The 27,854-nt window shown below is 43.0% G+C and overlaps 1 protein-coding gene across 1 annotated transcript; it reads right to left on the bottom strand.

The window, feature by feature from the left end:
* CSNK2A2 (casein kinase 2 alpha 2) lies at positions 1-27,854 on the bottom strand. Its single transcript, XM_081921124.1, has 12 exons — positions 27,486-27,854; positions 19,419-19,530; positions 15,064-15,165; positions 14,652-14,702; positions 12,400-12,459; positions 10,714-10,797; positions 9,048-9,158; positions 7,776-7,877; positions 5,524-5,624; positions 4,912-5,060; positions 4,504-4,598; positions 1-431 (listed from the first exon to the last, which is right to left on the bottom strand). Exons 1-11 carry the CDS (start codon positions 27,587-27,589, stop codon positions 4,522-4,524), a joined length of 1,053 nt encoding a protein of 350 aa, XP_081777250.1. The 5' UTR covers positions 27,590-27,854; the 3' UTR covers positions 1-431; positions 4,504-4,521.

Here is a 27,854-nt window from a genome sequence, read left to right as displayed (position 1 = left end):
TTTACTTTTAAAACTTTTATTCAATAATATATAATTATCTTAATATAGAACTGTCCATCATGCCACAGGCCCACCCTCCTCCCCCAGCCCGCAAAACAGGAGCCAGGTGGTCAGAACACCATACACTGGGCTGGGTTCAGGGAAGTCACCTGAGCCAACAGCGGTTTCGCATACCCTTCACATTTCCCATGCTTTCTTGGTCAGGAAGAGGTCAACAGGAAGTCAAAGACAGAAGTTAAGGTTTGTGTTTTTATATGCTGTTCGATCCCATCAGCTGCTGCCACTGCCGCAGTCCTTGCTCCCGTAACCTGCCACTCGGATGACGACATCTGGAAGCTGCACACCACCATCTCTGTACACAAGCAGATTAAAACGTTTGATTTGGTTCTTGTTCTGCTTATGGAAAATTGGGAGAACAGCACCAGACAGACCTAGGGAAGAGACGGGAAGCAAGCATCAAACGCAAAGCTGGAGCTTGGAGGCACTGCGTAGCCAGAATGGTTAGCACAAGGAACAAGAGCCAGAGGCAACTGTTTACATTTATGGCCAAAGGCCTGTTGGGTCAAACACCACTGCATTCCAATGGCAGGCTTCAACACTGTGGAGCCAACCTGCCTTGACAGGAGCTCCCAATCTGAGAAGCAACTATGCCTCTCCAAGAACTGTGCCAAGGCACTGGCATGGTATAGTCATGAGCCTGAATACGAGATGACTTTTATTATTACTTATTAAATTTGTATACCACCCTTCATCTGTAGATCTCCGGGCAGTTCACAGCATAAAAATACAAGATAAACATACAAAACACATAATAGAACAAGGACAAAATAAACCACTAACAACCCCACCCCACGCCCTTGAGGAACAGCAAGCAAAAGCAAGGAAAATGTCAGAGGAAAATAAATGTTCAGATTAGCATTCCACCACTGCATCCATGATAGAAAGCACCTCCTCCATCTTTGTTTCTGAAGATTAGTCCACCTAGACGGAAGGCTATGAAGCGAAGAAGACTTCTCTTTCACATAAATCCCTTCCCCCAGCACAGAGCATGCCTCAATGCATCTCTCCTTCGGCTGGATTTTCCATTCCCACTTGTTACATCCTCCAGCCACAGGCTGAAGACAGGGCTTTATATGCTCAGATTCTGCCAAAGCCAAGCAGATATGAAAGACACAGCATTCAGTTGCTTGGAACTCTAACCTGGGAGAGCTCCTGCCCCACCTTATGACCCAACAAAACCAGAAATATGCAGAAGAGTAGCTATACAAATGCAGCTCATTTAGGGGAGGGGTGAAGCTTGGTGGTAGAGAATCTGCTTTGCAGGCCCAAGGCCCCATTTTCAATACCCAGGACCTACAGGTAGCTCTGGGGAAGACTTCATATGTGAAACCTTGGAGAGCCACTGTGGTGGCTGATGCTCATTGGGATGGTTAGGGTGAAAGGCAGGGAGACCAGCAATAATAAGTGGAGCCAGAGCCAATGACCACGGCAGATTGAGGTTGTTGAAGCAGTGCCCATTCACCCTAATGCATCTGCCTCCACTTAGCATAGACAACACCAAGCAAGATGGACAGTTGTTCTGTATAAGGTAGTTTCTTACATTCCTATGTTACGCAACTGGTTGCAGAATGCCAGTTGCTAGAAACTGCAGGAGGGAAGAGTACTGTTGTACTCATTCCCTGCTTGCAGGCTTCCCACAGGCATCTGGTTGACCACTGTGAGAACAGGATGCTGGCCTAGATGGGCCACTGACCTTATCCAGCAGAGTTCTGCTTGTCCAAAAATGGCTGGCTGCCACAGGAGGGGTAACAAACATGCACACAAAACTCAATAATCGGAAGCGAAGGTCCTCGTGGCCACACCACTCCTGGGATATGCATGCCTGAACTCACAACATTAAGAAATGCCACAGACCTGGTTTGTAATGAGAAATGCTTGCTAAGCACATCACTCCCTAACATGCTCATTCTGGGCCATCAGTTCCCATGCCAATGTCCGGGAGGCTGCCAAGCAGATAATAGATTCTGCTACAAAATCAGGCAACCCCAATTCAAATCTCACCTCCAACAGTGGCCTTAGGGAGGCCACTCTTCCTCAGCCTTAACCCTGCAATATGACGATAATAATAATAATAACAACAACAACAACAACAACAACAACAATAATAACCTACCTTACAAAGTTGTTGTTTAGGCTTACAAGTTAATGTTTAAAAAGCTTCACGTACGTATGAAAGTGCTACATTATTATTAATTATTATTATTATTATTATTATTATTATTATTATTGCTGCTGCTGCTGCTGCTGCTGCTGCTGCTATAGTACCACCACATTGTGCAAAAAGACTCCATCACAGTCTCCAAGGGGCAGTGGGGTGGATCCTTACCCCCATTTGTCAAAGGCAGAGTAAATTTTGTATTCATGTTTGAAGCCTTTAGATCAAAGAACTGAGAAGACGCATCAGGTACTTCAATAAAAATGATTCTATCTTTCAGTAAGTTTTGATGGTACTTTGACAGAACTCAGCTAAACATAGCTACAAGGATCGGCAGTATGCCTACCCACCCCCAAATTCTACATTCAATCTAACATTTAATTACGCAAGAATGTCTTACATCTTGTGTGCATTTTGAACAATGGCTTTTCTTAAAAGTAAAACAAGCGTAAATTGGGGGCCATGAAAACCACGTAGACAAATTCAAATTAAGAGAATAGAAGGTGGAAATGCTGACCTGCTTTCTTAAACAAATTAATCCATGCACTTACTTCTTGATATTTAGCCAGAGCTCGCTAGTCAATGTTCTAAAAAAGAACTAATTGCAGAATTGCAACAAAACTTTATTTTTTCCTGAAAGGACAGCGAGGTGAGAAAAGATGTATGGGTGAAACAGAAGTGAGCAATGGTTAAGGGAAGAGTGATTAGAGGTCACAAGGAAGAGTCCATCATTTTAAGATTCTGCTCGGCATAAACGTCCTCTGAAAGTGGTCAACAAAGTGATCAGAAATAAAAGGTCCAAGAGGGACATCAAAACTGGGATGCAAAGCAGAGCAAACCCTGCACTCAAAGCCAGCCAGTGAGTTGGGACCTGAACACAGGTCTTCCACATCCAAGGCTCTACTCAAGCTACTGAGCTTTAAGGCGTAGAGATTAACAAGAGGGTTTTCCTCCTATGCCCCCAAAATTGTACCTCAACCCCCAAATCAGATCTTTCCTTCCAAGGAATTCCCAGAGACTAGACGGAGGACAACACAGGTTTGTACACAGAGAGATTTATTGGTTCCAGTGAATTGTACAAATGGATCTGACCTGATATCAATGCTAACATGTCGTTATGGGGATGTGGAATGTAAACAGATGCTTCAAATAGAAACAATCTAACCTTCTTACTTAAAATTAAATATTTGACAATGTAACAGAAAGAAAAAAAAATCTGCATTTCGGCATGGCGACATTTTTTGTGTGTGGATTTAGGTATATGAAGTCACCAGAATCACACAATATAATCCCCCCCAAAGGTGGGGTTGAACTATGGGGCTCATGACGAGACCCAATGGAAAAACAAAAGGAGCATCTTACACACCATTCCCCCAAAGCAGAGGATTCTACCCCAACAATTCCAACACTGGGCTGGGCATGTAAAAATGCTTATAGGGATCTGAACCCTTGGCAGATTGTTGCACACCAATTCTGAACAGCCCCTCCGTGTCTGGCTTCCAAAATTCCCCACTGGTCTCCTTGCCCAAACACTTCCTCTTTGCCTCTTTCACATAGTCAAAGCAGCTGTAATCAACACAATTCTGAATTTTGCACAGTGATGGGAATGACCAGGTTGGCTTTTCTAGCGATAATAACATGCCTCGCCAGAGGAAGCTCTCCTTCTGTCTCAAAGAATGACCTTTCCTCCAACTAAGGCAGGCACTTCCCCAGAGGGAATGGAAGGGGGAGGAAGTAGGATTCTCCCCAATGGCTACCTGCTTTGAATGTACTTTTGACCGACTCAAAACCATTTCCAAGACTTGCTGGTTTTAAAACAGGAAAATGAGGGCCAGAGTGAGACCTGGAGAGAGCAGAGGTGAAACCCACCACTTACAGGCTTTAATTTGCTTATGACTTAAGTAGAATCTGACCCCACAGGAGCTTGCCTCTATGGGGTGCATATGCTACATTCCAGTGTTTGTGGGAGGGGAGAAATTGAAATGTTGCCCAACGGAAGAACAGAGAAAATGGTAGGCTGGGAAAGGTAGAGTACAAAACTGCAGAATCAACCCAGAGCCAGTCGTGCAGACCGTGGGGGTACAGCCGCTTATCCAAGTAAATCTCGCACAACTGTTTGGATCAGTAACACAGAGAGAAAGTTTGGGTAGCCGTAAGTGCTGGAGAGAGAGGGAGGCTAAGCCCTAACCCCCTTCAAGACGAGGCTTGCTGCAGAGCATACAGGGGTTTGGTTCATCCCTTCCCTAGGTGACTGAAGGGTGTTTGTATTTGTAAACCTCTGGAATTACCCGTCGTTCCCCCAAACTTCATCGTGCTGCTGTGAGGCCACTGGAGAGCACAGGGCTGTCAGAGCTGGGCTGGGCCTGCTCCTTCACAACTGGATCTGTAGGAGAAAAGGGGGAGCAGTTACCAGGGCCCAGCATGACTTGAAATCCCAGAATTTTTCATTTTGAGAGATACAAACATTTCAGAATGCAGTTACACTGAGTCCTTTTAAAATATTTTCTATCTTCCAAAATTGAGGTTACCTCCTTAAATTCCAATAAAATTCTCCTACTTCTGCAGAATATTATATGCATGGTTTTATAGAATTACTCCCCCTTGCTCATGTAATCGAACATTTTTGCAATGGCAAACAGCTTTTATATAAACAAGTGCCTAACTGAACAGTTCTCCTGCTCTACCAAAATACTCACAGAAATAGGGGTGCTCCATAGCTTCTTTGGCTGTCAACCTCTGTTGATGGTCATATCGTAGGAGTTTGTCCAGAAGATCCAAGACTTCGGGACTGACCAGGTGTCTGTTTTCACTATGGATAAAGTTCTCCCAACGTTTCCGTGAATGCCTGTAAGCAAAGTAGAAAAACCTGAAGATTTCCAAATGAAGAGATCCAGTGGAGGAACTCAGAAAGAAGCTGCACTAAAAATGTTACATGGAAGAAGAAGAAAAAATACGAGGCACTACACTTCTGTAAAACAAGAAAATCCATAATAATTTTTTTTTAAAAAAAAGAAAGAAGCTGCACTGCATTTCATATATTTGACAGAGGGACATTTTGGCCCCTCAATGGCTTTCACTTCCCATTATCAGCAACCTAATCAAGTAAATGTACCTACAGGGTGCGTTTTAAATCTGCTTTGTGAGGGTTCCCCCCCTTCAAAAAAAAAAAAAAAGGTTACCAAAATACAATAAATCCCATGGGTTGAAAAATCCATTTCCAGTAGGGAAGAAGAAAAGGCCCTATACATCATGCTTAGTGTCCCCACCCTGGGCACCACCAGGAAACAAACACGCCACAGTAAACTTACTGTCCCAAGATATCATTGAAGTGGGGGTCCAGTTCTATGTGGTACTTCTTCAGATAACCATATAATTCATCTGTACCCAGAACCTTTGCAATGCGAACCAACTGAAATGAAAGAATAGATGTGTTGAACTGGAAAGAGGAGAGCAAGCAAAACTACACCTGCTGTGCAGCTCTACCGGGACAAAGCTAGCTCAAGAGCTGCCAATGCAAGGGCGATGGGTAGGAGCCGGGCAGAGGCAAGGGGCACCTCGTGGCTGAATGAACCAGCTGTGCAAGCAGGCTTGAGACGGTACACGACTTTGGCATGCAGGAGGAGTGTCTCCATTTTGTATCTTCTCTCTCTGTCTCAGACATATCACCAAAGTCGTCTTGCTAGTTAAAATAAGGGGGAATGTGGACGGGCTGCAGCTCAGCACATGCTTGGAATGGACAAGGCCCCAGTTTCTGTCCCTGCCATGACCACTGAAAAGGATCTCAGGCAACAGGCCAGACAAAGACTTAAGACTCATAGAATTGTCCTGAAAAGCTAATGCTAGTCAGAGCAGACAAGACTTGGGCTAGACAGACCAAGAAAATGCAGTTTTCTATGTCCCATGTCAGCTGCCATCCTTTCAAAGCCACCCACTTGTATGACAATACTTTTAGCCGGGCTACGGCAACCTGGTGCCCTTCAGACATTTTGGGCTACAACTCCTTTCAGCCTTGGCTAGCAACAGAAGACTGCTTTAACAGTTGTGGATGGAAGGGGTGTTTGAGCTATGCCAGGAGGAGGACCAAGTCTACGTCCACTTGAGTCCTGCAATGTCAAGGGCACAATCTTGTTTAAGCACAAGAGGACATTAGATGTAAAAGCTGGAACTTTAAAAAAAAGCCTTTCAGACAAGTTACTTGAGGGTACTGAAGATCGCAGTGAGATGGTTCTCAAACAAGTTCCAGCTTATTTTGAGCAGTTACTGTGGTTTTGCATTTTATATGCAAAATCTGTGGAGTTTATTTCCACAAATGTTGCATGTCAAAAGGCCAAAGCACGATAACATTTAGGACCTATAAGAATAATTAAGGCAAGAGTCAGATTCCCCAGGTTAAAATACACTGAATGGGCCTTGAACACCTTTTTACTTGAATGATTTGAATAAAATTATATGAGTTTGTGCCATACATATGTGGCTGGATAGAGGTATTTTATTTTTGACAGCTTAAAGGGTAAATGTGAATTCTTATTTGCTGAATGCTGATCAACGTAGAGTAGTTCTGGTTAAGATGTTTCGCATTTCTAGTTATTACACTCATGTATTTCCACATTGTATTTGCATTTTTCTCCTCTTGAACTCAGCCTCGTTGATGGAAACTATTTTTATATTTAAAGTTTATTCTGATATGGCATTCTCAAAATATTAGTGCATTTACAACTGGTAACACACACTGAAACACTAGAGAACAGGCCTTGGTGCAAACTCCAAACCTATAGCACAGGAAGCTAGCAGAGGCCCAATGTCAGCTCAAGGGAACTCCTTGCCCTCTGCTTCAGAACTGTGCGTGTCCCTTGTACAGGGGCAGAAGAAAACTAGCACAGCTCTGGCCGTACTAATAAGAATCCTCTACATGGGCACAAGTTAGCTACAGAATCATATCCCAATGCCAATGACTTTCCTCCTAGTCTTATCATACTTTAGTGCCAGCAAAAAAGGGACCACAGTGGAGTTTTACCAAATGAAGAAGAAACAAGCAAGAAAGGTCTCCTTTGACCCTTTCCTATTTGAATAATCACAAGGGTAGTTTACAGCCATGAAGTTGAAGATGCAACTCTTGGGATTCTATTAATTGGCCAAACAAGAGTGACCCTACAGTAGGGCTTCTGCACACATTTTGTTGCATCCACTCTGGGACAGCTGCCAATAGTCAGGTCCTATATCTGCAGGTGTCTCCCTGGCCACCTGTGCAGTGGGAAAAGGTAAACACTGCAACCAGGCATCCACAAGTGAAGAAGCACCCCCCAAGCCACCCTATAAACTTAGTGCTTTGGCCTCCCAATGGTGCAGCCAGCCTCAAGGTAGAAATGCAAGGTTTAGCATAAGCTTTCAAAATAAGCACTTCTAATTTGAGAAACCTTAAGAACATCTTACAAACAGGGACATCCTTTTGCCACCAAAGACTAGATATCCTGATCCATGCCATGATAGCTGTGGAAAGAGAGAGGGGCATGTTCAACAACTAGCTTCCTTTTGCAAGTTGTTCTATGCCATAATTTCTCACCTGGTCATAGTTGTCTTGACCATGGAAGAAAGGTTCTTTTCGGAAGATCATGCTAGCCAGCATACAGCCTAAGCTCCACATGTCTAAGCTATAGTCGTACATCTGGGGTGGGGGAGGGAGGAGAAAAGAGGAAAAGAGCAGAAAAAGAAATGAATTGGGGCAGGTTGAGTATTCAGGTTTCTGCAGACACGTCTACCTCTAGAAGTGCAACTGCAACCTGGATTTTGAAAACCGAGTCAATTAAAAGCTATATATTAGCCTTGAACATTATACAAGAGTATGGTTCCAATATCTGAAAGACAACTGCTTTAAAAGTACCCTTACTTTTATTTCCGGACTGCAGAGAACTGGTCCTGTCTAAAGTAGTTAACACCATCTGTTCCCAAGAAATGTTCAGATTCACTTGATCAAAGGTATATTGTCAGCACTCAAGAAAGGCCCAGTCTGGTCATTTCCTATTACTGGTTCTGTTCAGTGCCACATACCTCCAACTAATTTTTTTACCTTGTGGTTTTCTCTTTCTTACTTCTATCCTGTAATCAATTATCTATCCTCCTGTTTTGAAGTTCAGGAAGGAAGTCTATCTGCAGAGCAATCCTCCCTCCATGTGCATGGGCTGCCCATTAATGAGGCTGAAGAGACACAAAGCACTTCTTTTCTAAGTAAGAATCTGCTTAAACGAATCTCTCTGCCCTCTAACATTTCCCCCCACTGACTATTAAGCCTGATTGCAATGACTCTTTTTGCTTCCTGCCCACAGAGTCCTACAGAATCAGCCCTGAAGGTACCTTTGGCAGTCATTCATCCCCAATGCCTAGTTGTGAGAAGGGGAGAACATCTGCCATGATTCTGCCACCTCCTTTCAAGCACGCTGGCCTCCTGTGTCACTTAGCAATAAACTAGGTGAAAAGATAATCCTAACTGAGAACACAAATCATATCAGGAAATACATGGGTGAGGTCAAAAGCAGGAATTAGGCCTCCAAGTCTGTATCCCATTTTATTGCTTATGCTGAGGCATATTAACAAGAAAGAGGAAGGAACAATGGGTCTTTTTCACATTCCCAGGCTCAAATTCGAAGAGCCCATTGAGTTCTAGCATGGATGCAGCCACTGAGAATTCATCTCCACGTTGCCCTTCATTTCTTACCAGGAGTCACCCTTAACTGGTTTGCTGGCAGACGCTGATCTTTGCTGACCCCTCCCTGGGGAGGTGAAGGGGATAGTAGCACTGGTAGTTACCAGCACTTCACACTAAGGAACAAAATCTTACTTGGTAGTCCACGAGGAGCTCTGGCCCTTTGAAGTACCTCGAGGCCACACGGACGTTGTATTCCTGAGCTGGATGGTAGAATTCTGCCAGGCCCCAGTCTATGAGCCGCAACTATGAACATACAAGGCAGTCAGTCAGCCAGGGAGCCTGCTCAACACTTTGGTCAAATGGCGCTTGCACAGCTGCTAGCCAGGATGGTGCTCAGCTCCTATCATCTGCTGGACTCTGTAAAATTAGCTCTGCTGTACTGTTCAGATTGTGTATTACTGGATGACTCATTTACTAATCATAAGTCACCAGACTCCTAAAAGGAAAGTGAACTGACTGCCAGAAAACAGGGACCAGCTGCATGCACCTGTGGGAGAGCACAGCTAAGCCGGAAGGAGGCCCCAGTCAACATTAATGCACAAGGACAGCTGCAAGGGCAAGAACCTCTTGCAGAGGATACAACTGGTGCTCCCAAGCACAAGCCGGGCTTCCTGCCTCATGCTCACGAACCCTGCAAAGGTGCAGGGGCATTGCTGTCAAGATTATCTGATGAACAGAAAGTGCCAAACAAAGGTGTTTTCTACATCCATTTCCCACTCTCAGAGAGCAAAGTAGGGAGTGCAAAAGTTGACTGTGTTAGATATTTGTGTAGCAGGCGGGCTGGAGGAATCCAAGGCTGCCTGGTTTTCATGCAGCATCAGAGGAGACCAAGAGAGTGAAGGAGGAAATAGTCAGGAAGGCCTGGAGAGGAAATGCAGGGGCCCAAAGAAAGCCTGGCTGTTCACTGAGTGTATGTGAAAATCAGGGGTTGGTTATGGAGGCTGAAGAGAAAAAGGGGCAGCTTTGCTCTCTTGGACACAACATTTTTATAGCCTTCTGATGTGGTGCATTACTAACAGCACTCTAGCTGTAGCTGCCATAGAGCTTCTCCTTATTCCCCTTCAGCCACCTAGTCAAACTGAGCTCCCAAAAGGCTTATCTCAGAAACCACCTACTTTCATATGCATTCACCTGGCCTTTAAGATTGGCATCAGAAACCCTTCTCTGTGTTCCATCCCTACACAGCTCTGTGTAGCTAGGCAGGGGGGTACAAGAGACGGGTTTTCCCAGTAGTTGCACCTAGATTATGTAACAGCCTCCCACTGGAGATCTGCCACGCTCCTGCTGTCTATTTTTAAATGGCTCGTGAATTTTTTCATTCCAGCTATCTTTTAACATCTGATGTACTGCTTTTATGAATTTGCTTTTGTCTGTTGCTCTTAAATAAAAACAGTTGTTATACTGTTGCTGTATTTACTTTTTTTAGCTTGTGATTTTGTAAGCAATCACTTTATTATGTAAGCCGCTTTGACTAATGAACCAAAAAAGCTAAAACAGAAGCCAAAGCCAGTGATAATATTCCTTTAGAATATATAGTAAAAGATCTTACTTACACCCACATTTTAAAAAGAGGGGATGGCTAAGACTCAAGACATAGGCAGAACTGGGGAGGTAATCAGTAAAGAAATTGGGTCACCCCAGCAGCAGCTTAAACCATGAATTATGATAGATCTTTGAAGTATCTGGTGATGGAGGCCTCTCTAAAAGACACCAGACTGGGGAACAGGGCAGAGACCCAACTCAGCATCAAGAACTCAGCCATAGCAAAGCACAAGGGTCATTCTTCAGATGTCTTTACCTTTTTCTGTTGGTGGTCTATCATGACGTTATGAGGTTTGACATCTCTATGCATGATTCCCATGCTGTGACAGTAATCCAAGGCCTGCCAGAGACATGTAGACGTTAACACCCAACACAAGGAAAATTAACAACAAAAATGGCTCGAATTGTAATTCACCTGTATGAAAGACTTTACGATTTGAAAATAGATACTGAATGTACTCGTTACTTATGCCAAACCTAAATTAAAACATTAAAAAAGACACACAAGGAAAATTAAACCTTTCCACTGATGAAATTATAGCAGCTGAATATATCTGTGCTATGTGCCAGTTTCTCTCCCCAGCAAGGATGCCACACTGCCATGTAGAATAAGTTATCCAAGAGTTTTGTTAGTCCTCCCAAAAGCCTAAATCTAAGCACAGATCTTGGAAAGAACCAAGCCCACCAAATAGGTCAAGCAACCTTTCCTCCTGGAATCTTAACAATGAGATAGCCAAGCCTGCCAAGGCTTTGAAAAAAGGATATTCATGTTTTCACATGGGGCCGTTATGTGGGTCTCTAGTTAGAAACCCCTTTTGAGGTTAAAAGTTGCAGTACTGCCTAGTTGCACAGCAAGAACAAGATGGCCCAGGACTCACTCTTTCTCTCCAGGCTACTGCACTTTTGGTGGCAGCTGCTTTGCCCTCTGCTGCTCATCCCAGTTGGGTTCAAAAATATGTCAAGGCCAGGGCAAAGGTGGTGCCTGTTTCCAGCATGTCACCAGCACCTGTGGCTTTACAAGAAAAATTTGTCTGTCCTTCATGTTGGAAACAAGTAAAGACATTTCCTTCTTCTGAGCTTCTAGTTAATGCATGTGTTATTTTAAACCACATGAGGGTACTGTTTTTCTAGCAATCTAGCCAACACTTGCTTGTAGCCTTTCTGCTCAAATCAACTCTATCATTTCGTTTCTTTCTCTCCCAACTTATTGAGACAATATCTTCTGTTTTCTCTCTTTAATCTCTTCTGCAAATAAATCCTACAAAGATAAATCTGCTCCTGCATGAATAAAGTCTTTGAACTCCAGAAATTATAAGGGGCCATTTCAATCTAATTCGACCAAGCTGCAAGTTGTTCTAACACTTTGAAACAGCAAAATTTATTTAGACACTGCTTTACATTTGAGAGCCGTTAAAGAAATGATATGATGGTAGAAGATAAAGGCGGCAGCAGAAACTAGTAGAGATGAACTTGGGAGTCATTTTCAGTGCACAGGGGCTAAAAAGTCAGAAAGCAAAATCCACTGACTCCTGAGGACCTCTGAAGAAGTTATAAGAGCCAGATGTATGCTCTGTTTTCCAAGGTTGTCTGTTGCTGTGTGACTGACTGATTTCTTAACTTCCTCTGATTTGCCTATCCTTCTCTACAGAAAAGGGTTTAGGGATGGGAATGAATTTTATGCATATCCACAGAGACACATCACACCTTTAAATTATTCCAAGAGGTAATCAGGGCCCAAGAAGTCCCAGAGGACTTTGGAGGTATTCTCGAGCTGTGACCAAGACATAATGTTGCCCACAAAAAAGTGTTGAAGTATGGGAGCAGTGCTGTTCTTCCCTTTCCCAAATAATAAAAAAAATCCTGCAGGTATTAATTATACACAACCCCACTTAACAAAATTCAAACCAAGGGTTGACCTTTCAAATTTCCCATGAATACTCACCTTGAGCAATTCATACATATAAAACCGAATATCAAAGTCTGTCAGGATCTGATACAGTTGCTGAAATCAATTTGAAAACAGAAAATTGCAAAAATCAGTGCTGTGCTTTTCCTGTCATTCTTACACCTCCACCCCCACCTTGCAGTGGCCTCTCACTGTGTTCCACACTCTGTAGAACCTCTTTTACACTCAAGGGCAGGTCAAGAGACAGAGCTGCAAGATCTCTGAAGCAGAAGACAGACAAACCTCAGAGAAGCATTAAAGGATCCTGGCAAGCATTAGAGCAAGGAAAGGGAATCTCTGCCCCCCTGGGCCTATTTCGTCCCAACTCTCCATTTCCCCCAAACCACACCCACTTGTCCAACAAGCTGATGTCACTGGGTGATGGCAGCTGATGGGCAGGGTTCAGCCTGCAGGCAAATGCCCCACCCCATGAATCAACTCAGCATGCTACCCGTTTCTTTACCAGCTTCTTTGGGGAGAAAGTATGAAGAAGGGCAAAAGAGCCTTGCCTTCCCCCCCTTCAATCAAGTCCAACTGAGCAACAGCCTCTCCGAGACCATGGCTGGGAAGGGAGAAGAGGTGGGGTTTTTTGGTGGTGAGGTGAATTATTATTTTTTGTAAGTTATGTGGCTTTGTTGCTCAATTTGATCCTTTTACATTGTTTTTGTGTGTGTTATATTTTATGCATTGTAACTTGCTGTTATTTTTATCATATTTTAGTGATGATTTATTGTTGATAGTGAATTTCTTTAATTATTGTTTGCTGATATTTTGATGGTTAATTTTATTGTGCACTATTATATGCTAATGGATTACAGAATATTACCTTATTTTGTATAAGTTGTTTATTTTAAAGTCATACATTTTATTATGACTTTTTTGTTAAAAGATATGTGATTTTTGCTATATATTTTGTTGTTTCTTCAGCATGTAATTCATCTTGTGCATAGCAATATAGAAAGTCAGTGTACAAATTAAATGTGAAATGAAATGAAAAACACTGGCTGCTGGGGCTGACAGGAGTTGGACTCCTCAACATCTAGAGGGCACTATGATGACATAAGAAGATTCTGAACCTTCACCTTGCACACTTAGCACACAAATATTTCTTAGCTACACCTAGGTCTGGACTAAGAATTGGGATCAGCACAGCTCAGCCACATCAGCACACTGCCAGTTAGACAAGGAACTCCAGGTCTCCACCTCAGAGAAGTGTGCTTGTCTCTGTTTCTGACATTGTTGCGTTAAATGCATGAGCATTCTATAGTTGACCTTCTTTGTAATGCTAAATTTTGAATTTTTTTAAGATAATATTTTAGAGTCCTCTTAATTATGCTGCTTTGAATGTATACTTAATGATTAACTTCTTTCTGTAATTTTTTTCTGTATTGTTTTATTTGATGTTTTAATCTGGGTTGTAAACTGTTTTGAAAACTTTTTATCAAAAATATAAAGTGGTATAAAAATGAAATGAAATTAAATACATCCTCCACAGATTCTCAGTTTCATTGAGTTTCTGAAACGCTCACTATGGCTCATGTTGGCATTTGCTGCTTCAGATTCCAACTCTCCTCCAAAAGTCCAATTTTGTGCCATGTTTCTACAAGTTCGCTGTCAAATTCTATCACCACATTTTGAGACCTAGATATTTAGGCTATCACCCATAGATGAGGCAAACCAAACACTTCCAATTTACTGACTGCTTTCCTTAAAAAAAAAACCAACACCAAAAAACATAGCTTTAAAATTGCATAATCTTTGTGATTTTAAATGCCAGTTCCACTGTGATTCAAGTAGAGACTGTCACTTTTGTAGAACCTAGTCTCAAATTTCCCCCTAATGCTCAACAAATCTTGACATTTCCTCCCAACTCTACTCTCATATCCAGCTTTTTTCCACTGTAAAAATCAGGCCCCACTTTCCTCATCAACAAGACTACAGTAAACAGAGTATCATAGCAGGGAGATTAGCATGGAATTACATGCTGCAGGGCAACAGTTGCTATATTGAGACAGAGTATCAAGGAAATGCAGTAAACTTCTATTGCACTACTCCCTTTGAACATGGACCACAAAAACCACACAGAAAGACTGCTTGCTGATTGCAGTTAGTTTCTTACAAAGTGCCCATAAGACTGCACAATTCATTCTTCCGCAAGAATAAATTTTGTGTGTTTCAATAGATTCAACATTTCCTCTCCTAAGGCTTCCTGGAAAATCCATTATGTATAGAAAGGAAGAAAAACTCACCTTGAAATCTGTATTATTGATGTATTCAAACACTAGAGCTGGAGTCTTTGACTGCAAGAGAGAATATGTATGATATAACCACACCTTTCCTGTAACCTGCTTTCTTGATTATTCCAAGATTCTTCTGGATAATGCTCTCTCTGACCCCAAGACACAGAAATAAACCCTCCCTTATCTATCCAAAGAACTCTAAGAGTCATTTAAAGAGCTTATTGTTAAAAACAGAAACTAACGTGGTTTTTAAACTATGCAGATGCCTAAACAACAAAAATCCAAACATGAGACCTGTTCCACCTGCAGTAAACACACACTTGAACTGTAAAACCTGTGTGAGGAGCTAAGCTTCCTGTATGACCCACTTCTGAAGATAACCCCAATTATTCCAGTGCTCCTGACACATACTAGGACCTACCACTGGATCCTTGACAGTGTCAATCAGTTTAATGATGTTTGTTCCACCTCGCAGGTTCTCCAGAATCTTAACTTCTCGTTTTATCTTCTTTTTCTTCACTGGCTTAAATACATAAAGAGAGAATAGAAGTGAGATTTCTTTCAACGTTAAATTTTTACCTGAACACACAAATGTACATCCTAGGATGGGAGGCAGGGGTGTGCCTGCAAGCACCTCCCCTCATGCCCTGGTGCATATCACCAAAACTGCTCCATCCCATCTCTCCCCCCCTCCCCCAAGTATAGAAGGTCTGCAGGGGCTTTTGTTCATTTCTGCTTAAATGAAAGCAGAACCCTCCATGTGGCTGGGGAGTCTTTGACAGTATAAGCAAAAGCCTCCCGTGCCGAATGTGGGGAAGATGAGGGACTGAGTGGATGGGGCAGAGTTTCAGCCCATGATGAATACACCTCATGGGGAAGTGGTTAGTACAGAAATGTCCGTTTCAGATTGGGAAAGGGCCGGAGCTCAAAGTATAGCCCATAGTGGCAAGCCAGGAGCAAGTGGTGGGGAGCAGCAGTGAATGCTAGGAATACAGTGCTGCAGTAGCAGTTGAGGGTCCTATGAGCTGCCTACCATTTCATTTAGTGGATTTCTCATAGAACAAGAATGGCAGTGCAGTGAGCCAATGAGACACCACTTGGGTGGGTTGCTAGACCAATTAAAGCACCAAAGTAGGTCATTGCTCCTCTGTCCTCATTGGTCCAGGAACTTCAAATGTGCTGTCTTATTGATTCACCTTGCTGTCAACTCTCACTCTCAATTTAAAATAATTTAAATTAAAATGGTGAGAAACTCTTCAGAACCTCAGCTGCTAGCACAGCTTTATCCCTCCTAATGTGTACTGGCAGACAGCCACACCACAGAACCGTGGGGTGGGGTAAACACCCCTCCTCAAAGGTTAAAAAAGTGAGGCAGCAGTAAGGAGGAGACCAAGTGGCCAGTTTAGATTAGAAAGCACCCACACCCAAAACCTGACCATATCTCATCAATATTCCCATATCGGTGCAAAATTACTTCCTGCTTATGTCTAGAGAACTTTTTGTGCTGCAGGTTAAGAGAAAAGAGGGTTGACTGTCAGCTCCTTTGGAGTCTGCTGACAGCCAAAGCTGTATATTCTGTACTTATAATATTAATTATGTAAAATCAAAATTCTTATTTTATTATGAACCTGGAAAATTAAGCAAGTATATTGAAGTGTATACATTTAGTATGATTTCTTATCCTGCTAGCCACTGGAAGGGGAAAAAATAGGCAAGTAACTGAAATTCTTGAAGTCACCACTTTTTTGATATGCTTACTATTATCAGCCTGGTAAATAAGCCAACCAATTTTCTTGCCTGCTGGGGGCTGGCATAGGAGGGTCAGTAAGATCTGCAAACCTTTCCTAGGACTGGAGAAGGGGTCTTCTTCTTCCAGAAGCCTGCTCACTTGCCTGGACCCAATTCCATGCACCCTATGGCTTACAAGGCCAGTGATTAAAAGCAAAGCTGTGCTACATACATGTTATTTTTTAGTATCAGTTTTCCAGCCTCGCATGGGACACTATAAAGAACCACCCTCCCATCTGCTGATAGCACTTCCTACATTGCCTCTGAACGTTTAGCAATCACGGTGGATAGAGGAGGTTTCTGCAAGAAAACTAGGGTCAAGCAGGTGGCAGCAGTTTTGAGCTGGTGGCAGGAGTGGCTTAAAAGGGCGGAGAGAAGTTGAAATACCATTCCTGTTTGTAGACACCAGTTACATTGTACACTTATGATCAATGCCTGCAAAGTTAACTAATAAACGTTATCATCATCATGTAACCAAAGTCTGCAACTCTTCCCTGAAAGAAGCATACCAGCAAATCCTGGGGATCCAGGAAACCCTATAAGCCTCCTGAGCAGGATGAAAATAGAGGCCAGTTAGGTGCACAACAGTATGCATTTGCTGTGCCCAAGAAGAAAAGCAATGAGCAGGCTCAGGGATTAACAAGTATAAGAAGTGTTGGGCCGGTGCAAACAGGAATTTAGGGCTCCAGAAGGTGACAACACCAGGGCTAGCACGCAGTGTTTCCCTCTCCTTCAAATCCAAATCCAGAGGTTTCATACAAAAAAGACAAAAGCAAGTAAAGACACTCATTGGTATTTTGCCACCATCAACCACCAATTTTCAGGAGAGGGATGGAGGCACAACCTGAGGATAAGCAAGTATATTTGCATCTAGGATCTCTTTTGAAGCAGTTTTCTGCTGAGACCACCTCTTCAATACTACAGTACTGCCTTGTGAAACAATTAACGGCATCTCAAAACTTAAAAATGTTAGGAAACATTAAGATCCTCGAGTTGCCTTTACACTGTATTTTTCTTAATTGCTCAAAATGCTTCATGTCGGTATCCAAAATCCTTGCAACTCCCTGAGATCAGAGATAACACTGGACTACTTACAGAACAGAGAGGGGCTGAGAGCAGGAGTTTGCCTCATGACTAAGGTGACATTTGCAACCAGGCACTTCCTTGCTCAGTTCATTCTCTTAATGTACTACGTTTAGCATAAGCTGTACCTCACTTGTTAAACATACGGCCAGTCACCCGATAGCTGCGAAGTCTTCCACAAGAACTAAGACTAAGTCTTACCCATCCCTTAAACTGGACAGTAGTGCCAATCCATTCCAATCTTGCAATTTCTAGGGAAGCCAACATTTCCCTACCATTATCAGGTCAAATCAAGTGGGAAAGAAGCAACAAGCTTTTGATGCAGGACACAGGATCATGCAGAAGAGAAATGGATGACATCAAGACTGGATGGTACCAGAGTCACACAGGGCAATCTTAGTTTGGAGGATTCTTTCAGGGCATACTTTGACAGTCCCTCCCACTTTCGGTCTCTAGGGGGCATTCTGGGCTCTGGTGAACAGGACAGCAGAAAGTTGTCAGCCAGAAAGAGGTGATGTGCCCACAGGAAGTTTGTCATGGGTTCCACAGGAATTACTTAGCAAGCATTTCCTTGCACTTCCTGTTTCCATTACTAAAGCAATGCTTTTCAACCAGGAGTACTTCACAGTCCATCAAGTTGTAGACTACTGTCAGCTATGCTGGCTGGGGCAAATGGGAGTTGTAGTCCAAAAGATCTGAAGGACACCAGGTTAGTGAAGGCAGTCTTGAGGTGCGGGAGCAGAGACTTAATGTGTGTCTACCTCCTACATCTACCCTTTAAACAATTCTCACAAATGCTGCACTAGAACACACAATGTTGGAACACCACAGAGAGAAAAACTGACCACCCACAGAAGCAATCTGCTCAGACCGAGTTCAAAAAAATCACATCCTTGGACTTCTTTCCACACATTTCTTTATTTTCAGTACGGTAGCACTGTGCCAATGCCAACCCAGATTCACCTAATGCAAACCACTGAAGTCACAATAAGTAGCCTATAAGCCACCACTGATGTGTGATGAATACTCCTGGAAAGCCTTACACTGAGGCTCACCATTTCAACTGTTGAAAGGATAACTGGGAGAAGTTTAAAGAGGATGCTGGGCCAACAGCAATGATCACAGATGCTAGTTATGACCACAAGTCTAAATAAATAAGAGGAAATCTAAATAAATAAAAGTCTAAGCTGTCATCTTCATAGATAAGCCTTGATAATGTGGGCATGAATTTTAAACATGCCAGTCATGAGAATTCACTCCCCCCCCCAAAAGGTAATGTCAACCTTGGCAATATATTTACTGGGTCACCTTTGATAAAATGCTTTTACAGCAGAAGGCAAATGATGAGCAATGCTAAACATGAAAATCCCACATCCTCATTTTAAGCGAGGCTAAGTGTGCTTTGGTGTATTGCTACTAACAGCAACATCCAAGTTAGTCTTTCCAAAATCCACCTGCCTGATCACCTCCACCACAGTTCCAGCTAAGTCAAATGCTCATCATTGAGATGTTAATCAAAGGATGCTCCGGTAGCCTTTGCATTACAGTGAACAGGCCTTAACATCTGTCCTGCCAAGTAAAATTTGCCAGATGTTAATTCCTGTGTCCACCGTGTGCAGTGCTATTTGAACACATGGAAACATGCTGTTCCTTCACAAAATGGTCCCAACAGCAATGCTACCTTTTAAAAACAGATGAGGAGAGTGATAACTAAATACCACTACCAGACACAAAGTTAAGAATGCAGGACCTCAACATCCACTCCAGATATGAATATGCAATATGATATGATCTAAGCAAGGGGCTTAGATCAAGAACAGCCCATTACAGTGTTAGGGAAGATTTGTTGCCACAGCATTGCTCCCACCTCAGAAAACCATTCATATTCATCCAACAAAAACTCACCTTAAGAATTTTCACAACCACTCGTTCGTTGTTGGTGATGTTTATAGCCTCAAAGACTTCACTATATTTCCCCCGGCCGAGTTTCCGAACCAGTTGATAATCGTCTTGATTACTGCAGACAGTGAAGAGGAAAACAACTGAAAAGTGACTAGGCTGAAATGCTCTCCTGACCCCTCTGCTCCTAATACCCTGAAACTGAAGAATGAGGAGCAGGGCACATATTAACGTGCAGACCTTTCAAACTACTGAACAGGAACTATCCCACTTCTGAACACTCTTGCTCTCCATGGCTTGCTACTGATGGTTATGAGGATGCTTAAACTTCAGCATTTCAGAATTCCATAGATCCAAGGGAAGGAGGAATGGTGCCTGCAACCTCTAAAAGTCCTCAATACTCATTATTCACCTGCCATCATCAGAAAAAAGATATGCCACCCACAGCAAGAGACCTCTTTCTCTGGAATGATAATCCTAATTTTTGTTACAGAATTGATGGAACTGTTCAGAACTAACAACTTCCAAGTCCAAAGTGAGAAAGACAGTTCCCACAATCCTCTTTGACAGACAACTTCTCTTTCCCCTGAACATCCTGACAATGAGGCTGGTATCAGCTGCGGGGGAAGAAACCCTCCTTCACCGTTTCACAGGCAGAGATTATACTATTAGCTTTTAGACATCCCAAGAGAGCATACACCCAAGAGTTTCCAGCTTGGACCCGTTAGTGTTGTTTCATCATCTTGCCTGTATATCAGGGAGTGCTTAAAGCATATGAGTTGACTAGTGTGCTGAGTTATCCTGAGGACACATTAAGCTACATGTGCCAGATCAGTCGTATATTTACGAACTCCCACATACCCAATATCATGCTGACAATTTTACTCTAATTAGCCAGAAATGAACACCACACCCCCCTTTCCAATTCTAGCAAAGCGACCTTGAGTGTATATTAGCATTGCCACTTGGCACATACGCATGCATTAAAAGGGGAAATCCAAAATTATTAGCATTCTTCCTAGGTATTTACCAGATTATAAAGTTAACACACATTACTGAAAGGTTATTGAAAGGCAGTCCAAACCCGCCCTACTGGTTCCTGTATGACACAACCCAGTTGTCATCTAATTCCTTCTCACCCACTCCAGTTTGCCTGGCATGCCAACCCACTACATAACACTCTTGAAAGTTACGATAATTCATTTCATCTTTATCACATTAATCAAAAGAACCCAAATTTATTACCAAACCAATTATATCTGTCCTTCTACTCATCCACACTTAAAATTATAGCTTTGGGTTGGAAGGGTGGGAGGGAAGGCTTTTAGGCTTTTCAGCAAAACTACAAGGGCAAACTAAAATCTATAACATATTAAGAGGTCAGGTCTGCCACTCAAGACTAGAGCACACATTCATCTATTGGCCACCCCTTTGATTGCAGTCAATTATTCCAAGAATGAACGCCACTTATTTCATAATGGTGTTATTTGTTAGCAAGGATTGACTAGCAGCCCCATGAAAGTGAGGGACAAACCTTGCTGCAGGATGGGAAAAGCTTTTCTCACAGGCCCCATGCTACAGCTACAGGTTTCTCTGAACAGAAACATAAGTAGCCATCAATGGCAAAAACCACAACATGGCAAGCAGAGTACTGGATGAAGACCAGGAAGACCATGATTCAAGTCCTCTCATAGTGATGAGGTTCATTAGATCATGTTAAAACAGTCACACTCAGCCTAACCTACCCTTCAGGAACTGATAAGAGAGGCAGCAACACTGAACTTAATCTTAAGTGCTGCCTAGGAGGACCTGGAGGGAGATATAAGTGTTCTTGAACCAACTGGCCACAGTGCTATCAAATTCAATATAACTGGGCAATTACCAAGGAAGTCCAACACAGTCCATTTGACTTCAGAAGAGGAAACCTCTAATAAAAAAGGAAGTTAAAAGAGAAAGTCAGGAGGGTCAAACCTCTGCAAAATGCTTGGGTCCCACCCTGCAACCACAATAACAGAAGCTAAGCAGTGAAGGTACCACCACAGCCAAGAGGTTGTCGGCATGATTAATAAGTTGGGTCAAGAAAGCTATTCTAGGAAAGACTTCTTTCAATAAATGGAAGTCTTGTCCAAACAAAAGGGGGGAAGGAGAACTCAAACCTTAGCAGAAGTCATGCCAACAACGTTAAGAGATACGGAGAAAGAATTTGAGGACACAACATAAAACACAGAGCGGTCAGAGAAATTTGTTTATCTCCTTTAAGGAGTGACGTGAAACCATCTCGCAGACAGATGGAAGTTGTCTGGAAAGTCAAGGTGTTGGGACAATTTACCTTGCTAACAATAACTACAGAAATATTTAAATATATTAGAAACAGAAAACTGGCTAAAGGCATTTGGACCTTTGGATAACAAGGGACTCAAAGGTGTGGAAAAGGAGGAAAAAGAGATGGTAGAGAAGTTGTATGGTTCTTTGCATCTGTCTCTGCAGTGGAATACATGGGGCAAATCCTGTGCCTAGAGAAACTTAAGGAGTTTGAGGAACTGAGGCAAATAGTGAAGACAAGAGTTCTTGGCTTTGTTGACAAGTTTCAGGTAGGTCGCCTTGTTCAGCCAAGTATGATTTTATTTAGAAGAATCACTGAACTTACTTGGCTTTTTTGTCTCTTCCTTACGTCCTTTAATTTTTTTTCTTTTTTGCTGTCCCACTAGTATTAGTTGTTGATATCTTTAAAGTGTTCTATTTTTTTGTATAGTTCTTTTTCAGGGTGTTTTCTTTTGTCCTAATGTCCTTTTAATATGCACCGTACATGTTATATGAATAAATATTAACAAAAAATGGACAAATCAATCATTCCAGATAACAGCCGCCCATGAAAGCACTGACCTTCCAACAAAAATATCTAACTTGTCTCTAACGTCAGCCTTCATACCAGAGGACTGGAAAGTGGTCAATGTAACACCACTTTTTTAAGAAAAAGAAAAGGGTCCAGGTGACATCAGGGAAATTATAGGCTGACTTGGTTGGTGTCTATTCCAGGAAAACTGGCAAGAAGCATTGCCAAGCATCTAGAAAAAATAAGTATTGCTAAAGTTGAATCAGCATGGTTTCTGCAAGGTTTGATCCTATCTCATTAACATTTTAGCGTTATTTGAGAGTGTCACCTGCCATATACGGTAGATATGAGTGAGCCAGTCAACACTGTGATCCTCACCAAGTTATGTGATAAAAGAACAGGTAACTGGTTAAGGGACAGCAAGCCAAGAGAAAGAATAAAGGGATAGTTCTCCCAATAGAGAGGTAGAAATTGGAGTCCTCCAAGGATATAGGACCTAGGCGAAACTTTTTAACTTGTTTATAAATGACGTGGAGCTAGGGGTGAACTGTGCAGCAGCCAAGTTTGCTAAGCAGCAGAGATGTGAAGGCAAGTTTGCTAAGCAGCAGAGATGTGAAGGCCTGGGGGAGGGACTGAGAAAATTCAGAAAAAGTGCAGGGTTTTCCAACACCATTTTATTTTTCTCCCACCCCCCATAAAAAAATTAAAAGATTATGAAATATTTTCCTTTACAATGCTGAATAAAATGTTTAAGACAAAGTCTTCACATATCTACTCCCTCAAAATGGTTTCTAAAAATTATGTAACAGAAAGACCTGTATGTGATACCATGTACTGTATCAGATCATTGTAATTTGTATGTACAGGTAACTTACATGTGAGGATTTTCTATCCATGCATCATTTAAAGCCGGGAACCATCCAGCTTTGAGAAGGGTGTGTGAGGGGTCTGGCAGCATCTCAGAGTGCTGCCTTCCCAAAGCCCAGTAAGTGTTTGCCCAGCTTTGGGAAGGAGGCGGCAGGGCTCTGATAGGGTCCTAGAGTCCTCCTGTGTCCTTCTCAATGTCTAGTAAGGCTGAAGGGTTCTAGGACACTGTCAGAGCCATTGCTCCTCTTTTGCGAAGGTTTCGGGATTTTTTTTGCCACCCAATTGATTCTAGTGAAAATCTATTGGATTCATGATTTAAAGTCAGAAATGTAAGTGATGACAGCACTGCTTCTGCATTTGACTGGATTACAAACAAGCAACAAACATGTTGGAAATGCACCTTTAAATGTTGCAGAATACAGAACATATTCAGGTGTTCAGACCTCAAATGCAGTCTGTAATTCTGCCAAACTAATCCCTCTTGCAGCATGGTGGCAAGCTTCTGACCCCTCATGCTTCTTACCTACGTCAGATTCCTTCAACTTCTACAGTGTATAAAAGAAACTGATCTATGTTTGGAAATACTTACACCAAATCAAGAAATAAACTGATATATCAAATAGATCAGCTTGTTTCAATCTGGGCAAAACTTGAGCAGTCCATGATAAATGTAACAAATATGTCTATAATGCCTAACAAAGGTTTGGCGAAAGAAGGAGAAAGAAAGTAACAAATATGAAGACCCAGAACTTGGTAGTGATAGCTCAGAAATAAAGACTTATTAAATTTCATGTAGAATTGACTGGCCAGCTAAACCAGGTGAGGGTAGCCGATGGGTCACAAACCCTTGGTGAGTTAAGGACTTCCCTGCCTGTAAAGACAGGCTCCAGTTGATTGAAAGAATGAGACCAATGGTGGGTCCAACAGTCAAGAAGGTAGTTCCTGCACATGCTGTGTAGAGGGAAGTAAACGGCAGATGAGCGTCATCAACCTGAGAAGGTAGCTCATCTAGGAGAAAGAAAACTCTGATCCTAAACCTCTGCTGCCTTGCCTGATATTTTCGGGAGAAATTTTTTTTTAGTAAACCCTACACAAATCAGGAGTGGAGTCCCTAAGACAGCTGGATGGCACCTCTAAGTTTCCTTCTGGGAACTTCTGCAGTCAAACTGGTGCCAAATGTATTGCTCAGCTTTCCTTTGGACCACTTCAGTGAGGCCAAGGGGAGGGGGCACGTGTCTTGTCATCTGGGCAGCATGGGACCCCCATACACATTGCCCAGGCTTATGTCCCGGGAAGGTCACTTCAGGGGTTTGACTTCACCCCTGGAGGCGCACTCCATTGTCTCTCCAGACAGACAGATGCCAACAGTTCACAGACTCTTGGGTCCCTCATTTTCTCAGCTCTTCTTATGGAGATGAGTGCTTTTTGTCGAATTTCATACTGGAGGAGACATAATAATTTTCAGAATATCTAATTCCTTTTTTGCTTTACTGTAATGTTGACTGTTTCTTCTGTTTTTATTATTTTTTGCTGGCTCCTCATAAACTGGTAAAACCAAAGAGATGCCCAAAAAAATTTCTTACGGTTCAGCATCTTGTAGCTCCATTTGTAACTAAGATTTTAAAAAGTAAATTGAACCTATAATTATTGTCTGAATAAAGTGCATTTTAATATACAAAAACATGGTAATTTTATAGTAAGCAAGGTCATATATAATATAGTTTATGTTACAAAAGTTACAAAATGACTTTTGAACTGTAAAGTATGATTTTAAAATGGATTGCATATTTCACCCCAAGTCCCCCCCCCTACCCCAACATTGTTTTTTCTATGGATTCACAATTTCTGGAAAGTTCACATCTTTAGCATTATTATCATTATCATCATTATTATCATCATCATATCTATACCACCCTTCATCTGAGGATCACAGAATGGTTTACAATATAAAAAACAAAAAAATAAATAATATAGTAAAAAACAAAAACCTGACCCCATAACAAATACTAATGGGGTCTGAACTGGTGCTGGATGACCAGGAGTGAGATCATGGTATAGCTTTGGACACCTCAGTGTGTTCCTAGCCCACAGAAGCTGTGAAAAAAGTGAACTTCATATGAGAGATAATTATGAATGGGATTTAAAGCAAAACAGTCAATAATATCATAATGTCATTATACAAATCTTTGGTGCCACCATCTTTAGAACATTACAGTTCTGGTCACCTTACAGCCAAAAAAGGATATTGTGGAACTGGAAAAACTTCAGAAAAAGCAAGTATGACTCCTCTATGAGGCATCTTAGTTCAGAAAAAAGGCAAAAAGAGGTGTAATAAATCATACATGGTCTAGACTAGAGAAAGTGGATAGGGTGAAGGCTTTTTCTCTTCTCTCATCATACTAAAAAAACAGAGGTCATCCAATGAAGCTAAATATTGGCAGACTCAAGACAGCCAAAAGGTGGTCCTTCTTCATACAACACATAGAACTAAGAAATTTGCTCCCAAAGATATAGCAATGGCCACCAACATGGATGGCTTTAAAAGGGTATTAGACAAATTCTTGGAGGATAAGGCTTTCAATGCATCTGAATACCACTTGCTGGGAATCTCAAGTGAGGAAAGTGCTGTTGCGCTCTGGTTTCCACAAGCATCAGAGTGACCACTATGAGAAGAGAATGCTTGACTAGATGGGTCTTTGAGCTCTTCTTACATTCTTACAATTGTTGAGAGGATCGGGGGCAGGGGAAAACCATGTAAGCTGTTCCTGATCTCATTAGGGTGAAGAGTGAAATTAATATGTAATAAAATAATTCATTTAATAAATTTATTATTGTTTCACAATAAATGTTATCCAAATTGGTTTTTGTGATTAGTATGAAGTATCAAAGTTGTTAATTATATTATGCTCATAAAACTTTACAAAGTAACCGATTAACCAAATGCCCAACCCTACTTTTGCTTATTCATTTTTGAAAGGACAGAGGAACCAGCACAGCACATGTGCACATGCACACACGCCTAACACCACTACGTAAGAGCACAGCTTTGTGCCTGTTAATCAGGAATAACTAGCAACTCCTAAGCCCTACTTCTGAATCATGATGACACTTGTTAGAAACTCATTTTCACCCATAAAAATGCAATGAAGATGGGAAGCAATCACCTTACTCTTAGTACAGAAGGGTGTTCAGAGTAGCTGAGTTGGAACTTGTGTGTGCATCTCAAACCTGTGAGGGCCTAGTGTAGCCTTTCCCAACTATGTAGTTTTCTAGACATTTTGAAGTAGTCACTTCAAGGCAACTTGCTTACTGAGCTTTCGATCCTCATTTCCTTGCAAAAAGTTTCTGGGATGGTTATATGATGTCTGTTATTTATTGAGCACTCATTCAGATCTGTTTGTGGGACACTTATATGATGCCACAGTAAGCAACTGTTATCCTACACTTTCCAGGGCATTTCCCATCACTTCCTCTACCCTACCACAAAATGTGGGGCTTCTGTAGGGAGGGGGGAAGAAGAGCCCAAGAGCACTAGCCCACTTTCATTGCACAATCAAAGTTTGCAGTATTAAGAGTGAATCCCAAAAGCAACAACCTAGACCCAACAAGCAACTTCTATCATCGCTACTAGTCATACTACTAACTAGGGCTGGTGGGAACTGTAATCCAAAATGTCTGGAGGGCACTAGGTTGCAGAATGCTACTTGAACCCAGGGGCGGGAAACCTGTGGCCAATTCTTGTCTGTCATTACTGACTACTGGCCAAGCAGGCTGCTGAGATTTGGAGTCCAAGAACAACCTGGACTCTACACTGCAGGATCTCCATTACTGATTTCATATTTTATTATTCTTTAATCCCTCTTAATCAACACCGTTCCAGATCCCAGCCACTTTGTGATTCCATCTTTCCCAGCCCCTTCTTCGGCACGAGGGACGGCGCGCAAAGCAAGGCTGCAAATGATGGGCTGTCGGGTGGGTGCGCTAAACCCTGCACATGGGGAGCGACAGAGCGCAGTACGCGGAGAGCAGGCCCGGGAAGAAGCAAAGCAGGGCCTTTAAAGGGACGCCAGGCGGCCGAGCCCACTTCCAGCTGTGCTTTCCTCTGCCTCCCAAGGCGCCCTGGACACGCAGACTCGCCTTCGAGACGGGCCCTCCGGCTCTGCCCACCATGCGGACGTCGAGGCGCCCCGAGGACCATGTGGGGAAAGGGCGGCCCTCGCGCGGGGCCACAGACTGCCTAGCTGCGCCTCAAGCAGGCAGGAAGCCGGGAGGCCATGGCTGGCTGGCGAGGCCTCGGCGCCGAATAGCTCCATAGCGAGCGAGAGACCCCCAGCCCGCCCGCCCGCCGGTCTCTTTCCCGCCTCCGGCCTTACCCCCAGGTGGGGACGTGCGCCTCGTAGTCCCAGTACTCGCGACTCCTCAAGCTGTTGACTTCGGCGTAGACGCGGGACCGGCTCCCGGCGGCCGGGCCGGGCATGGCGGGGGCGGGCGGCGACCGGCAGCGGGCGGCGGCGGCGGCGAGGAGGGGCCGGGAGACGAGGCAAGGCGGCGGCTGCGGCGGGGCGGAGTAGTAGCGGTAGCCCCAACACCGGCGGTGCTGGCGGCGGCCCAGCAGCAGCAGCACCAGCGGGGCGGTCACGGGGAAGAGCGGCGCCAGGCCGGCCGGTACGCGGGCGGCACTCCCTGGCTTCCTTCGGAGCGCCGCCGCAGCGGACCCGGAAAGGGCGGCGGCGGCGGCGGCC

This window comes from Podarcis melisellensis, assembly GCF_964234715.1.
Source record: "Podarcis melisellensis genome assembly, chromosome: 8".
In the NCBI taxonomy this organism is placed as follows: domain Eukaryota; kingdom Metazoa; phylum Chordata; class Lepidosauria; order Squamata; family Lacertidae; genus Podarcis; species Podarcis melisellensis.
The sequence above is the reverse complement of the archived record's forward strand: the minus strand, read 5'-3'. Positions and strand labels throughout refer to the sequence as shown.